The 14,973-nt window shown below is 43.2% G+C and overlaps 1 protein-coding gene across 1 annotated transcript in view; it reads right to left on the bottom strand.

The window, feature by feature from the left end:
- Nucleotides 1–14,709, bottom strand: part of LOC108791768 (L-amino-acid oxidase-like) — a 16,760-nt gene extending 2,051 nt beyond the window's left edge. Inside the window, exons 1-6 of the mRNA XM_018562339.1 lie at nt 14,547–14,709; nt 7,278–7,501; nt 4,405–4,514; nt 3,962–4,160; nt 2,197–2,265; nt 1,205–1,338 (exon numbers count right to left, since the gene is read on the bottom strand). Coding sequence (XP_018417841.1) covers nt 1,205–1,338; nt 2,197–2,265; nt 3,962–4,160; nt 4,405–4,514; nt 7,278–7,501; nt 14,547–14,709 — 899 coding nt within the window. The remainder of the gene's footprint in view (nt 1–1,204; nt 1,339–2,196; nt 2,266–3,961; nt 4,161–4,404; nt 4,515–7,277; nt 7,502–14,546) is intronic.
- Between the last annotated feature and the right edge of the window lie 264 nt (nt 14,710–14,973).

Below are 14,973 nucleotides of genomic sequence, written 5' to 3'. Positions count from 1 at the left end.
TTTGGCAGCGTTCTTGGGGGGGGGGGGGGGGGTAGTCATCTCAATGCTTAAATAGTCATGTATCGTGCATCTCATTTTATGCTTAGACTTAACTTACCCACAGACATGGGATGGCAATCACTAATATCCTTCCTGGATACCTATTTCACATCTATGAATTCTACTGGATCCATGCACCCAGCCTTTGTTGATGGGAAGAGCACACAAAAATCTGTTCTGGTTCCTTTTGCTTCACAGATAAGCCAGCGCTGTGAGACTCTCCTTTGTGGCCTCCTGCTCTTCTCCTCACTATTTAAATGCATTTCTCAGTTCAGCAGAACACACTTCAGCATGCCCATCTGCTACTGAAGTCTACTTATAAGACCTGAACTGCTTGGTATGTGGTACATAGGTTTGCAGGCATTGGTGGTTCTGGGTACTGTGTGTGTAGAAGCATTTAAGGTTACTGTTTGGCACTATGTACTTGTGAGATTGTTTTACTATCTGTGACAGGTGTCTTGATAGTGCTAATTCTTCAAGTGATACTAGGCTCAAAAGTTAAATTTAAAAAATGCATTCAAGTACCTTAACTATTAACAAAAATGTGTATCACTCAGCTGTAGATCCTGAAATCATCTCTGAATTGGTGCTGACACTGTCCTTTCTTCTGGAGGGTGGCTACTTTTGTTCAATCTCAATACAAATTAGTAAACTAAACGTGAGATTGTAGTCCATCATGGGAGTGAGCTTGGAGCGGTGACTACTTTACAACACACACAGGGACCATGGAGAACAAAAATAGCCCCCCTCCAGAAGGAAGGACAGTGTCAGCACCAATTCAGAGATGATTTGATGATCTACAGCCGAGTGATACACAAATAAGATGCATTTTTTTGTCAATAGTTAAGGTACTTGAATGCATTTTTAAGATTTAACTCCCGAGTTTAGTGTCACTTTAAGCACAGTAACCAATGGCAATCAATCAGTATTTACTTTGAAGCCACATTTGGAGTTTACTTGCTAGTTTTAACTCTATATTTGTAGTGCTTGTGAACAGCATAGCACTTTGCATCCTTTTTCTTTTTTAGAGCTGGTAGTAGACAATCCAATTTCATATTGTGGCCTCAATTTTGGTGGTGCCTTTAGCCTTTGGGATTTGTACATATTTTTATAAGAGGAAATATGAGAAATATGAAGCATGTATGCATCTTATTTTTTACTGTACCTTGGGGTACTAAAAACATACGTATCCAGAATTGCTTCCACAAATGAGACGTAGGGCTGACCATGAGTATTCATGAAGTATCCAAGCATATTGATAGCACCAGCGCTCAAATGTCCTTCATCAAACAGGACGGACTATTTCAGAGAGAAATAAGAACATGGTATGAACATTTTGCTAGGATGGTAACTTGCCTTGTTTACAATTTAAAACAGAAGAATTAGTGGACATTGCAAAAAAGCCGACAGCCCTTGTGTAAGTTTGGCAAAGCCCTGCCCAATTCTTTTCTCAGTTGACAGTTCCAGACATGCAAATGTGTAGAGCAAAATACACATCTAGAGAAATCCCTGTGCTCAGTCAACTTACATTTTTGCTCTCAACACTGCTGACCTTATGCAGGGACATTCTGCTCCCAACAGTTGGTGATCTCCAGTGATTACATGAGTGTAGTGCAGCAGAGAATTGGCCTTGGCAATATGGCACCTGCTCTAGACATTGGCCTTTCTTGTACTTAGCCCTTCCCTGTAATTTTTGGCCACTATCTAGCCTGCAAGACACTTACAGGAGCACATCCCTGCCACCAATGCAGTAGAAAATGAGGAAGAAGAGTCGGTCTGCACTGATGCTTGCCTCAGAATATAAGCAGAAATCACAAGATACCTTGACACACTTTGCACCAAAGATAAATAATCATGCAGACAGGCTGAATGTAAGCAATGCAATGTTCACAGTGGCCTGTGACTGTGATAAAAGCAGTCAAAGTATAGTGAAAGGAAATTCAAGAAGTTACATACTGTATGTTAATTTTCTGGGTATCCCTGGTTATAATAAAAGAGCAAATGTATTTACAAAAGTAAAGATACTCTTTAAAATGTCAGCACAATACAGTACACATGGTGGTCACAGAACATACATGCAAACATTAAACCTTAACACTGACTGCAAACTAACATTTCCATTGCAAGTAGGCTAATGTCATGGCCTAATTATGTTACCTGCAGAGAAGCTCTGTCAAACTGGTCCAAGATTCCAGCACAGTTTTCTCCAATATTTCTTTTTATGAACTAAAAAAGAAAATGTGAGAAGTTACAATGGAGACTAGGGGGTTGATTTACTAACCTTATAAACACACCACGAACATGTATACACCTCTGTAGTGTGTTCCCTACCAGCATGATCTATGGGTGGAATCTAAACACCTTTGTAGTGTGTACACACCCAGCAGGTGTGTTGTGCAAAGCCCTGCCCTGAATTGCAAGGTGATGTGTAAATTAGCTCTACATTGTGTTGCTTGCGTTGATTGAATGCAGGAATGTAAATGCATGAGCTAACTATTTTTGTCTAAACTGTGAAGCAGCATTATATATGCATCATGTGCATGATTTTTCCATATATGGCATTAGTGGAAACATGCTTATAGAGACTTTTTGGTTGATAAATACGCTTTGCTGTGTAAAAATAACACGCACCTGGTGTGTGCGTGTGTTTAGGTTAGTAAATCACCCCCTAGATCTGCATCGGCTTTGTCTTCTGTTGCTCTCTGTATTTGAATGCTGGTTTTCATCCTAGTCATGACTCCATCTGCTTTTGTCTGCATGCAGTGCATTCTGGCACTCTGACTCTTCCTGTCTCATGTGGGCCTTTATTTGTTTAGCCAGGCGTATATTGAGAGTTGTACTTTTGCACAAGTCTATCTATACCTTCAGTGATTCTGGTGAATAGTAGATGTTTTTAGTCCCTGCACCACTTACCACGAGCTAGCAATGCGGTATATGGTTATCTGACTGGTCAAATCCTACACCTGCTTTCCTATTCTGTTCCTGCTCTGTCCTTGATTTACACCAGTGGTTCTCAGATCGTGATCGTGACTCAGGTCGAACTGCAATGAAACGCATGGCATTGCGGTTCTGCGCCTTCCGGTGTGGGTAATTGAACTGTGGGCGGGAGGTGCGTTTGGGGTGCCATTCAACTGAATGACAACGGAATGCACCTCCCACACCAGAAAGCATAGTAGTAGATAGATTACATGGTACAGTGTGTACAAGTGTGAACAGGCCCTCAAAAAAAATTACAGCCACATACAACCACACACACACATGCAAAATCAAAAAAAAATGTATTTATTTTTTTCTTTTTAAGATCCACCCAGTCTCCCTACCTTATGAGAACTGGAGTGGATCCTCAGCTTGGGGTTCAGTGTGCCAACCCCACCTCACACTACCTCAAGCTGACAATCTGTGCCAGGTGGACTTGTGCGCCGTCCAAAAATTTGTTCTGCTTCGTTTCGTTTCGGAATATCCGTTATTTTGTTTTTCGTAATTCGTGGCCGGAACTCAATTCGGATTCGGATGAAATATGAATTTTCGTTAGTGGCGGGTATATTTTCGTAACATTCGTTATGATGAAGTTAAAAAGCAAAATACCTTTGTTAATATTGGAGTTGATGTGGTAGTGGTTTTTTTTATCCGAAATACGAATTCCGTTAACGGATTCTGTATCCGAATTTCGTATTTCAGATTTTAAAAAAAACTACCATCAACTCCAATACGGATTCAGTATCCGAATAAAAAAAAACTACCATCAACTCCAATATAAATGTACTTTGCTTTTTAACTTCAATATAACGAATGTTCGTAACGGACATTCTTCACAGATAACTCCAAGAGCCCCACAAAACCTGTAGATAGAGACAGCAGTCCTCTGTTACCCATGACAATACCAATATTAAGGATATATTATATTCTGGGAACCAGTGGTTACCTGAAATGCGATTTCAGATAGGTCATCAATGGATTTTCCTTCTTCCTCAGGTCTCAATGTAAACCCAAACAGGTTTGGTTCCTTACTAACATCCTTCTGTAGTTGCCTTATGTTATTGAACAAGTATACGTTGTCTTCATCAGATATGATAAAGGGGTTTATCTGCAACTCATGCTGACGCACGTATTCCCGTAAAATCCTGTAAAAGTAAACAGATGCATGATTCCCAGTTTCCACATACTAAGGTTCACAAGGCTTTCTGGGAAATAAATGGACTCTGCACTTACTGATAGGATGGAGCATTGATGGAGAGTGTAAACATGAAAATCTGAATCCTCAGAGAATTGGCAGCCTTAGCTTTGAATTATCAGTAGGTACAGAGGTGAATTTTAGAGAATTATATGTAAAATATTTATCAATACAAAAGAGTCTTTTATAGTTACCTGTGAGATAGTGGAATACGCATGGGTCCCAGCTCTCCATACCAGCCCTCTGGGTCTCTATAGGTCAATACACGACCTCCTACTCGGTTACTGGCCTCCAGCACTGTCACCTGAGGTATAAAGCTTAGGGTGAATATTTTCCTATAATGTTTCTACTAACACCAATCTTATCCGCCATTAATTAAACTGGAACTCCAGTCCAAAAATGTTTATAATTCTGATTTGAGTGAAAAAGGGCTAAATATCTGTTGGGTTTTTTAAGCTTCTGGTTTTCACCTTGAAGAGATTTTCTCTTACATTTACCATCTCAACAAGAAATCCCCAACAGGGACACCAGCAACAATAAAAATCTGACTGAAGTTCTAAACTTGTCCTGTTCTATGCACAAGCTAAACAAAAGGTTTGAATAGAGTTCTCTGTTAATGAGTCATTTTAGCTTTGGATATGGTCTTCCAAAAGCTCTCCCACCAGGCCTATGGTGGCCTTTAGCAGTCCTTAGGATTACGGCTCTCTTTATGGGAATGAATGGGGCCATGGCGCGCATGTGAGGAATGAAGAAGACCCAATGGATTTGAAATAGAAGAAATAGAAGTTGTGTGGATAGAATCGCTGGAACAGGGAGAAAATAAAGTGTCGGAACAAGTGGGCTGCACTTGTGGTGGTGGGAGTATGACTTAAAGGACAACATAAAGGACTATACCAAAGGTATAGTTGTCTGGCTATGTACTGTATTGTTAAATGGCACTGTGAAAACTTGAATTTGACCTGGCAGCAGCACCTTACAGTCCCTGTATAGCAGAGTTCAGATTGGATGAGCAGATGGGAGAAGCAGCACAAGGGGCCAGTTAAGAGTGTGGTCATAGAGAAAACAGCAGAGTGACAGAGAGATAAACTCATCAATCTGATGCTTCTTCTTTCACTGTCCATTCACGGGCTGGAGGAGGGAAAAGACCTGTAAGTATTACTTAACAGTAAGAGAAAAAAATTAGGTCTCCTGCCCTGGCAGTCAGGGCAGTGCTGTGTGGCAGAGCTATTAAAAAGACATGAGTGGATGGGCAGAAATACAAATTATTTGGCAGGCACAGCTACCATATATGTATTTTATATATGTGCATTTAGTTGTATGCTTGGAATTCAGATTTAAATTGACATCCTGTCTTATTTTTATCTACTGGTACAGTTGTCAAACCTTTTTTATATACCAGTTACCACTCCATTTAAAGTTTAATTTGGTTACAGCTATCAAACCACACCTAGTTATTCCACTTGACTGCGGTAACTAATTTAGTAGTAATAATTCCAAACAATAGCTAGTAGAGATGTAAATTAGTTTTGTTTTGGATCGATTCAGATTTTTAATTCTTTAGTTTTTTGGGATTTCGGATCTGAAATTCGATTCGGTTTGTTCGGATTTCATATCCATCCGAATTTTCGTTTCAGAAAACAAAAACACATGTCCAATTTAGATTTGTTTTGAACCTTACAGATTAGATTTATTTTTCTATTTGTCCTGGTCCCCCTTGTCACTAACAAAGTAAATTCAAAATGTTACAGTTGTCACCAGAACAAGAGGTAAGAGGACATCTTCCAATATGGACATTTGCTATGGTGGTAAGTAGGGATGTTCAGATACCATTGCCGATACTTGGCATTTTCACAAGAACTACCAGGGTTGCAGCGGTTGCAGCTGGGACCGGGCTCTGGCGCTCCACCACTGTCCTGAAATCATTAGTCTGTATTGTTTTAGAAAAACTGTCACATGACAATAAGCAAAAATGAATCAGTAATTGTATCCAGGGCAGCCATCAGGGGGGTACGGCCGATACCCATGTAAGGAGCCCGGGCAGCCTGGGGGGCCCGCCCAGTTCCCTTACATGACTATCGGCCGACGGTGAAGGGCAAGGAGGCGGAGGCCTGGCCCTAGCAGCGCAGGGCCCCAGCATTGCCGCTCCAGTGGCTTCGAGACAAGCTGGGGCCCCATCAACGATGCTGCTCGTCTGATGTCGGACTGGCCGGAAGTGACTTCACGTTAGTGGCGTCACTTCTGGCCTGTCTGGCGCCAGACGAGGCCACGTGTGCAGGTAAGAGGAGCTAGGAAGGAAAGGAGTGAGGGGAGGGATGCAGCCCTGACCAGCCCACCTGAGACCCCCTTCAAGGCCCACCATAGACAGTCTCAGATGGGCTGTGCAGCATCTATGGTGGGCTCTGCTGGGTCACTCTCAGGTGGGTCCCGTGTCCAGCTCGTCGCTAAGCCCTGTGTCCAGCGCGTCACTAAGCCCGTGTCCAGCGGCGGGGGGGGAGGGGGGGCCCGGCCTAAAGCCGTGTAAGGGGCCCCAAAATTTCTGACGGCTGCCCTGATTGTATCTGTGAGTATTTGGACAAGTATCAGTACTTGTACTTGAAAAAATTGTATCAGTGCATCTCTTATATATATTTATCAAAAAAAATCATACATTAAAACAGGGATGGACAAATCCCAGGAGCCCTGTATGCTCCTTACAAATGGCAGCTGCCTCCTAACTTCTCTAGTCTAGTCTTGGAGCTGGAAAAGTATTTGTACTTGTACAGAGCACGGTACTTGGTATCTGAACATCCCTAGTGGTAACTGTCTACAAAGGGAATTCTATTATTTTTGCTCACATGCTGTTGTATCTTCAGGACAGGACAAGATAAGACAAAGATAGCAAAAAACTGACAGGGGTTTTGACCACTATTTAAAGGATTTTGCCCATTCCTATACTTTGAGGTTGAGGCCTAGTGCTTAGTGGATTTGCAGATAAGTGAGGGTTGCCACACTTTTTCATATATTACCAGGGTACAGTATATTGCAACTGGGCTGATAGGATTTATAACCAACATCTATGAGTACCTACTCTATGACCGGCATCCTGTAAAGTTTTGGCTGCTGATAATTCGGACATCCCAGCACCGACGATTACAATGTGTTTCCGAGGAGACTTTGCGACGGGAGGCAATCCACATACGGCAATATTCAGCAGCTGTTCATATTCTGGATCCTGAAGACATTTCTCCAACAAGTCCGAACCTCTGGTGCTTTGACCATATGCCCCAGCCCAAACCAACAGGCTGAGAAATACTGAGGGGACAAAAAGGTTACAAAGTACTGTTTTTTTTCTGTTTACTATCAAAAATACAAACATATATATATATAATGGAGACCCCCACTGAAGATGTATTTATTTCTTGGGCTAGGCTGCTGAAGGCAACTTGCATGAGAAATTATACTTAGTTTAGAAGCTACGCTCACAAATATGAAGCCTCCACTACCTGTGTGCAGCACAAATGTAAGGGGTCTGTCTATGAAAACATTTGCATAGCTATTTGACCAGCAAAATTTGCATGTACATTCATTCAGTGCGAATTACCCAGTTGTTGTGAGAATGCAAAATCAAATGTTCTTAAGACTATTTCCTAGGGATGCATCGATACTATTTTTTCCAGATCGAGTACAAATACCGATACTTTTCCTTAAGTACTCACCGACAGCAATTACCGTTACCTTTTTTTTTTAGTGTCATGTTACAGTTTTTCTAAAACAATATAGGCTAATGATTTTAGGACAGTGGTGGAGTACCAGGGCCCGGTCCTAGCTGCAACTTCTGCAATCCTGGTAGTTATGCTACTGACTCCAAGCTGTAGAGGGATTACAAATCCCAACAATAAAATATACTGCAATGCAGAATACCACCAGTGATAGAAGACAACAAATCCCAGCAATACATTGTACATCAATGCAGAATACCACCAGTGATAGAGGACTACAAATTCAAACAAAACATTGTACAGCACTGCAGAATAATATGAAGCTACCTACTCTGTGTTGCTCACCAGGGCTGTGCGGGGTCTCAGGAGGCTGTGCGGGGTCTCATCAGCGCTCTGCGGGGTCTCACCAGGGCTATGCGGGGTCTCAGGAGGATCTGCAAGGTCTCATCAGGGCTGTGCGGGGTCTCACCAGGGCTGTGTGTGGTCTCACTAGGGCTGTGTCCGGTTTCACTAGGGCTGTGCAGGGTCTCACCTGGGCTGTGTGCAGTCTCACCAGAGCTGCGTGCGGTCTCATCAGAGCTGCGTGCGGTCTCATCAGAGCTGAGTGCGGTCTCACCAGAGCTGTGTGGGGTCTCACCAGGGCTGTGCGCGGTCTCACCATGGCTGTGCAGGGTCTCGGAAGGATGTGCAGGGTCGCAGCAGAGCTGTACGCGGTCTCACCATGGCTATGCAGGGTCTCAGAAGGATGTGCAGAGTCTCACTATGGTTGTGTGTGGTCTCACTAAGGCTGTGCAGGGTCTCACTAGGGCTGTGTGCAGTCTCACAAGGGCTGTGTGGTCCTACCAGAGCTGAGTTTGGGGTCTCACCAGGGCTGCATGCGGTCACACCAGGGCTGCATGCGGTCTCCCCAGGGCTGTGTGTGGTTTCACCATGGCTCTGCAGGGTCTCAGGAGGATGTGCAGGGTCTCACTAGAGCTGTGCCTGGTCTTACTATGGCTGTGCAGGGTCTCAGGAGGATCTGTGCGGTCTGACCAGGGCTGTGTGCAGTCTCACCATGGCTGTGTGGGGTCTCAGGAGGATGTGCAGTGTCTCACCAGGGCTGTGCGGGCGTCGGGGTCTCACCAGGGCTGTGCGGGCGGCGAGAAGGAGGAGGAGATGTGTGCCTGGCGTTGTAAACATAATCCTCCTGTCCCATCGCACTCCTGACCGGACAAAAACCCAAATCCAACTGGGTGGGTGCGGTAGTGATAACGGATGCCTCCGTGAAATGTAGATAGATTAAAGTAGTCACTCGCACTCCATGATATTAAAGTCAATGCTGTTTATTGACTGAGATAACACACTTCTCCTTAGCGACGTTTCGAGACCATGTGGTCCCGTCCTCAGGCAAACGTCGCTAAGGAGAAGTGTGTTATCTCAGTCAATAAACAGCATTGACTTTAATATCATGGAGTGCGAGTGACTACTTTCATCTACCTGGCGTTGTAAACAGGCGCCATAAAGTCCCCAGCAGGCTGCTGCGAGGTCCCCAGCAAGTGTGGGATCTTACGGCAGCTGAATGAATTACAAAATTTAAAGTGTCGTATTGGCACTTCATTTCAGGGCATTTTCACCAGTTCAAGTACTCGTGAGTATTAGCACCTATATTATTATTATTATACAGGATTCATATAGCGCCAACAGTTTGCGCAGCGCTTTATTGATACTGATATCAGTGCATCCCTACTATTTTCTGGTTGAATGTTGTTAAAATATTATGGGCAATCGTGAATCAGGAGATTACTGCATTATGGCTACTAGATGGTGCTGAGGATCCTAAAAAATAAAACAGCTTAGTAACGCTGGTCGGAATTAGCAGATAAATGTAACCATTCCTACTACAGGGGTCCCATATCTCATAATGATAAAAGGTGATGCTATTTCTACTGTATAATGTGAGATCTAAGGGATTTATCCATGCAGACATGTAAAGTTAGGCTAGCCATACACAGATTCCTGCTCGGCCATTTCCTTTGGAACCTGCCAATCAATTGTTGTTGAAGTAGCTGGGTTCTTATTAACCTTTCCTACGTTAACAATATGAAAAATTCTACTACTCTACTCTACTGAAGGATAGTTCTGCAAGATGTCTGGATCATGTTTGTAGTCTTTTCCTGGTCAGTTCCCCTGAAAATCAGTATAACCTATCATAGAAGTGATAAATCTGATAAATGTTTTTTTAAACCCCCCCCCCAAAATACTAATTGAGGTTCTCTGTAGTTCAAGCACTGTTACTTATTTTTAGTTCTGGATCCAGTTGTCAGTAGCACGTGGCCAACATGAGACAGCAAGACAAACCTTGCAATTAAAAGAGCTTTGCACAGACTTTTTATTAAGCAAAAACACAAACCTGACTTTAGAGGGGAGGAACACTCCCTTGATCAGCTATGATGTACGAGGAAAGACAAGTATTTATTGTCTAGGTGTGTGATAGCTAGATTTGGATGGAGTTGGAACCCCTGTTGGCTTTTTTGTTCACGATTCCATCCTTGTATGTGAAATGCCTTTTACTTCCTGTTATATCACTTCATAAGTAGAATGAAGTAGAGTTTTACCATCTATCAGGTGTTTGTTGTTCCCAGCAAAGAATGGGCTACGCATCCATGACTTCAGTGTTTCAGCAGAGCTTTATTATTCTGGAGAACATGCAAAAATAGCCCCGTCTGGGAACCTTCTCACCCTGGGGTCATCAGGGTCCTTTGCTGAGAAGTATTTATGGGGAGTGTAGATAAGCTCCATCTGATGCATGCACCTGAATCAGCGGACATCAACAGGCATCAACGGACTTAGTGGGCTTGTGAGCTGTCACCCCTTTTGTTATCTTGGCAGAGTTTTGTTGTTGTCTGTCACCTTGTCAGTGAGATTTCCTAACTTTTCTTTTGTAAGTTGGGGAAAATCTCTCCAAAGGGAACATCAGTGAAGACCTGATTTGGTTCTAACCCATCCCCACTCAATCCTCCCCACACTGGTATTCAACTTTAGGAAAAAATACTAGGCTCACTTGGCTTACACCAAAGATCAACAGAGAGTGTAGCCCCTACCACCTTCAGTGGAGTGGCTACTAGAATTTAGTGTTGCTAGCACTGTAATCAGTCTTGCTGATTTGTAGTCTGGTATTATTTAGCTATAATAGGTGTTCTGCTATTGATTGCGCCTATCTGCTTTGGGGCGTGACCCTGCCACAGAGTGGGACAGCCAGTAAGGGAGCACTAGGAATGTCTATGCCTCTCTAGCCAATCACTGGGCGTTTCATGGCCAGTGGTGCATGCTGAGTGAGTGCATAAATACTCAGGGTTTACCATGTGCTTGGTTCCAGTTCACTCCCGGTCTTGCCCTGGGGGTGGGATGCACGGGGCTGGGGAGACTGACTGGGCCTCAAGCCTGGAGGAGGCCACAAGTGGAAACAGGTGGGGTCTGAAATTATCTGTGGAGGAGAACCAGGGGAGCCCTATGGCTGTTGCAGGTGCCAGGGGCTGATATGGACAAGTCCGGTGTTTGTCCCAGAGAAGATCCCATGCTCATCCTTTATTCAGCTTTGGCCCTGCTGCACAGTGTCAGTTCCTGTTCTACTAAATATTCCTGCACTGTGGATGCTGAAAGGGATTGGTGAGTCAGGAGTCTATGTATTTTTGTCCATGGATGTTGTGAAAGCATAGGAAAAGTTCTTAAAGTGACTGGCGCCCATTTTGTCCCTTTTACCGGCTAAGGATCTGCCCCTGAGAATGAAATGTCAGCCCTCCCTACCCTTTGGGGGACCACCTCAGACCTCTGGGGGAGTTTTTCTTCAATCACATATTAAAACTCAAAAGGAAAAAAGTGTCATTTACAAGGACCATAATCAAGTGTAAGTCATGAGATTGTATAATACTTACATTTTCCAGATTTCCTCCACATGGTCATGTGGTGAGCAGGGTCTTCTTCGTCTTTATATCTTCTCTAACAGTAGATGGTCCTTGATGATGCATCTTTTCACTGTACGGGCAGGGCACTGTAGTGGCACCCCCATAGGAGCAGTTCCATGACACCCTGTGCTCACCATATGTCTTTTGGGTCCAATGACATTGGATGCCATTCAACATGAAAGACTGAGGACAATTTGTGGTAAAAAGACATTACTTTGGTGGAGCAGTCCCAGCATGAGGGGCGTAGTGCAGCTTGAGCAACTTTTGTTTTTAGATCATAGGACAGCTTAAAAATAGCTTGGATTGTGTTCTAAGGTTCTCAAGGGTACCTGTCTCTTTCTGTTGTAGCATAATATGAGGCCCAATACCTCCTACGAATAGCTCTGCAACAAAGAATCTCACTATTGATTGGCCCTTTCCGGCATGTGACTCTAGATTGTATACACAGTTGTCCATACATGGCTGGAATTGTATCTGTTTCCTGCTTTAGTTGAAGGAGTCAGGTGCAAAATTGTTGGCCCGACCAGTAACTGCAGACAATCAGATGCAGTCATTATTTGGGTACTCTGATAATAGCCTGGCAGGGAAGATTCCTCCATTCACACGCTTTAGCTTGGATGGGACAATGAACAAGAAAGAAAATTGATCTTTGTGGTCAGATTTACTATAGATTGCTTACCCAGCCTTTTGTTTGTTCTTACTATGCTTTGCTTACTATTAATTTGTTACTATGGCCCAGTATTTTCTGTTGGTCCGCTATGAGCGTGCTGTTTGTGTTTTATTTTTCAGGCATTTGACATGATACATTGTGGTGTTTATTTGCTACATTATAAATGCTTGTATGCTGCTTCATTGTAAGCTACATCTAAAAGAAGAGGAGAGGTGTTCCAAAATGTTATGTTTGTTTTGCATTCTGCTGCTTAATAAAATACCAAGATAAGCTCTTTAATCACACAATTTGTTTCATTACATCTTTCTGAATATTCTACATGACTAGCCTGTGAAACAGCACACAGTAGAAGGTCTGCTGCCATAAGCAGGAGATGAGCTGTATTACACATTCCCTGCAAGTTCAAGAAATAATAAATCGTATGCAATGTCACAACATTTATTTCCATCTAGAATTGCATTCATTTTTCACCAAGATCTTATAGTGAAGATGGGAGAGTCGGACCACTGTGTAAAGTCTTCTCCAGCACATCTAAAAGATTCTCAATGGGGTTAAAGTGGCATTAAAGTCAAAAATGTTTTTCCCTCCCCCCAATGTTAATGTCAGCAATTACCTTAAATGATGTCTCTTAATCCGATCTTCTTCTTCTTTCTTGTCCTTTTCATCTGTCCCTCCATCGCTGCGGCTGGTCTCTGACTCCTCTGTGCTTGCTGGCACTTCCCGTCCCACAGTGTCTGCATGCGGGTGCACGCCGTCCATAGACTTACCTTGTGTCTCTCCTCGCGTCCCGCCTGAAAATGTGATCTGCAAGATGCTTTGTGGCCGCCCGAGATTTTTCACATTTTCGGATGGGAGCGTGCGAGTATTAACCCTTTTTAAAGTGGGTTGTTTTGGGGTTTTTTTTACACTTTTACCATATATATACTGCTTGCTAGCAGTAGATATATGCAAAAACACCCAAGGCTTTAATTTTACTTTAAAGTCTGTGGTGGCCAATCCATGTGTGACAATGATGTCTCATACTCCCTGAACCACTCTTTCACAATCTGAGCCTAATGAATCCTGGCACTGTCATCCTGGAATATGACCGTGCCACCAGGGAAGAAAAATATACGTTGATCGAGAAACCTGGCCTTTCAGTACATTCAGGTAGGCAGCCGACTTTATTTTTTGGGGACATTGCTGAACCTAGACCAATAGGCTAATACAGGGCTCAAAATTTCAAGTCTTGAGCTACTAGCCAGGCCTGAAAGTTACTCGCCACCAGTTGCCGCACCTAACCCCTACCCTGCACCGACCTTAACTCCGCCCCTAAACACGCCCTCTTAAATTATCTTATGAAATTACATTGTTAAATGTTTTATTCAGAATAAAGTTACAAAAATAAATAACAACTTTTACAATATTACCATAAAGCAATGTAAACATAAAGGAAAATGTATCCAAAAATGCAGAATGGCACCAGTTATAGAGGACTACAACTCCCAGCTACACTTTATATATAAATGCAGAATGATAATGGCTATAGAGGACTACAACTCTCAGCAACACTTTATCCAAAAATGCAGAATGGAATCAGTTATAAAGTGTTGATGAGAGTTGTAGTCCTCTATAGTTGTTATCATTCTGCATTTATATATAAAGTGTAGCTGGGAGTTGTAGTCCTCTATAACAGGTACCATTCTGCATTTTTGGATAGAGGACTACAACTCCCAGCTACACTTTATATATAAATGCAGAATGATAGCGGCTATAGAGGACTACAACTCCCAGCAACACTTTATACAAAAATGCAGAATGGCACCAGCTATAGAGGACTACAACTCCCAGCAACACTTTATACAGGAAAACCCTAATCACCAAATAGAAAAACAGTAAAGAACTGCCCCCAACTTCCTATGGCATCAGTATGATGTCACATTCCCGCCAGATAATTCAAATAATAAACCTAAACAATCATGAAAGGCAATGTTTTCCAACTATCCTAAAGAAGAGACTGGAGTACCTGCTTGCAGAGCTCAAATTACGTCCATGACCCTTTGCAGATCGGTCTCCCCCCTCCTGAGAAATAGCAGCGTGGAGATCAAAGCAAGGATAACAGCACCCGGCCGTTATTTCATGCCGACTTTGTGGTGCCATGGGAACAGGGACGCCTATAGCTAGATGCCGGGCCACTAAGTTCGAGCTCATGGTCCCGTCTGCCTGCACATGCGCAGTAGAGAGCGGGTATCTATGGTGACAGTAGACGCTGGCTTCTAATAGACATGTCTCCTGTCACCTGTCTAAACAAAGACAAAATAGCCGGAGTCGATCGTAGGAGGAAGAAGCAAGAGGAAACTGAAAGTGCAGGAGAGAAGAGAGAAGGGAGAGAGCGGATGGATCTCGTGTCTGGCTCGCCCTCACTTTATTTCCACTCGCCAAATGCGAGCAGGCGAGTGGAAATTTTGAGCCCTG

This window comes from Nanorana parkeri, unplaced genomic scaffold (genome assembly GCF_000935625.1).
Source record: "Nanorana parkeri isolate BGI_ZX_2015 unplaced genomic scaffold, ASM93562v1 scaffold573, whole genome shotgun sequence".
Taxonomy (NCBI): domain Eukaryota; kingdom Metazoa; phylum Chordata; class Amphibia; order Anura; family Dicroglossidae; genus Nanorana; species Nanorana parkeri.
The sequence above is the reverse complement of the archived record's forward strand: the minus strand, read 5'-3'. Positions and strand labels throughout refer to the sequence as shown.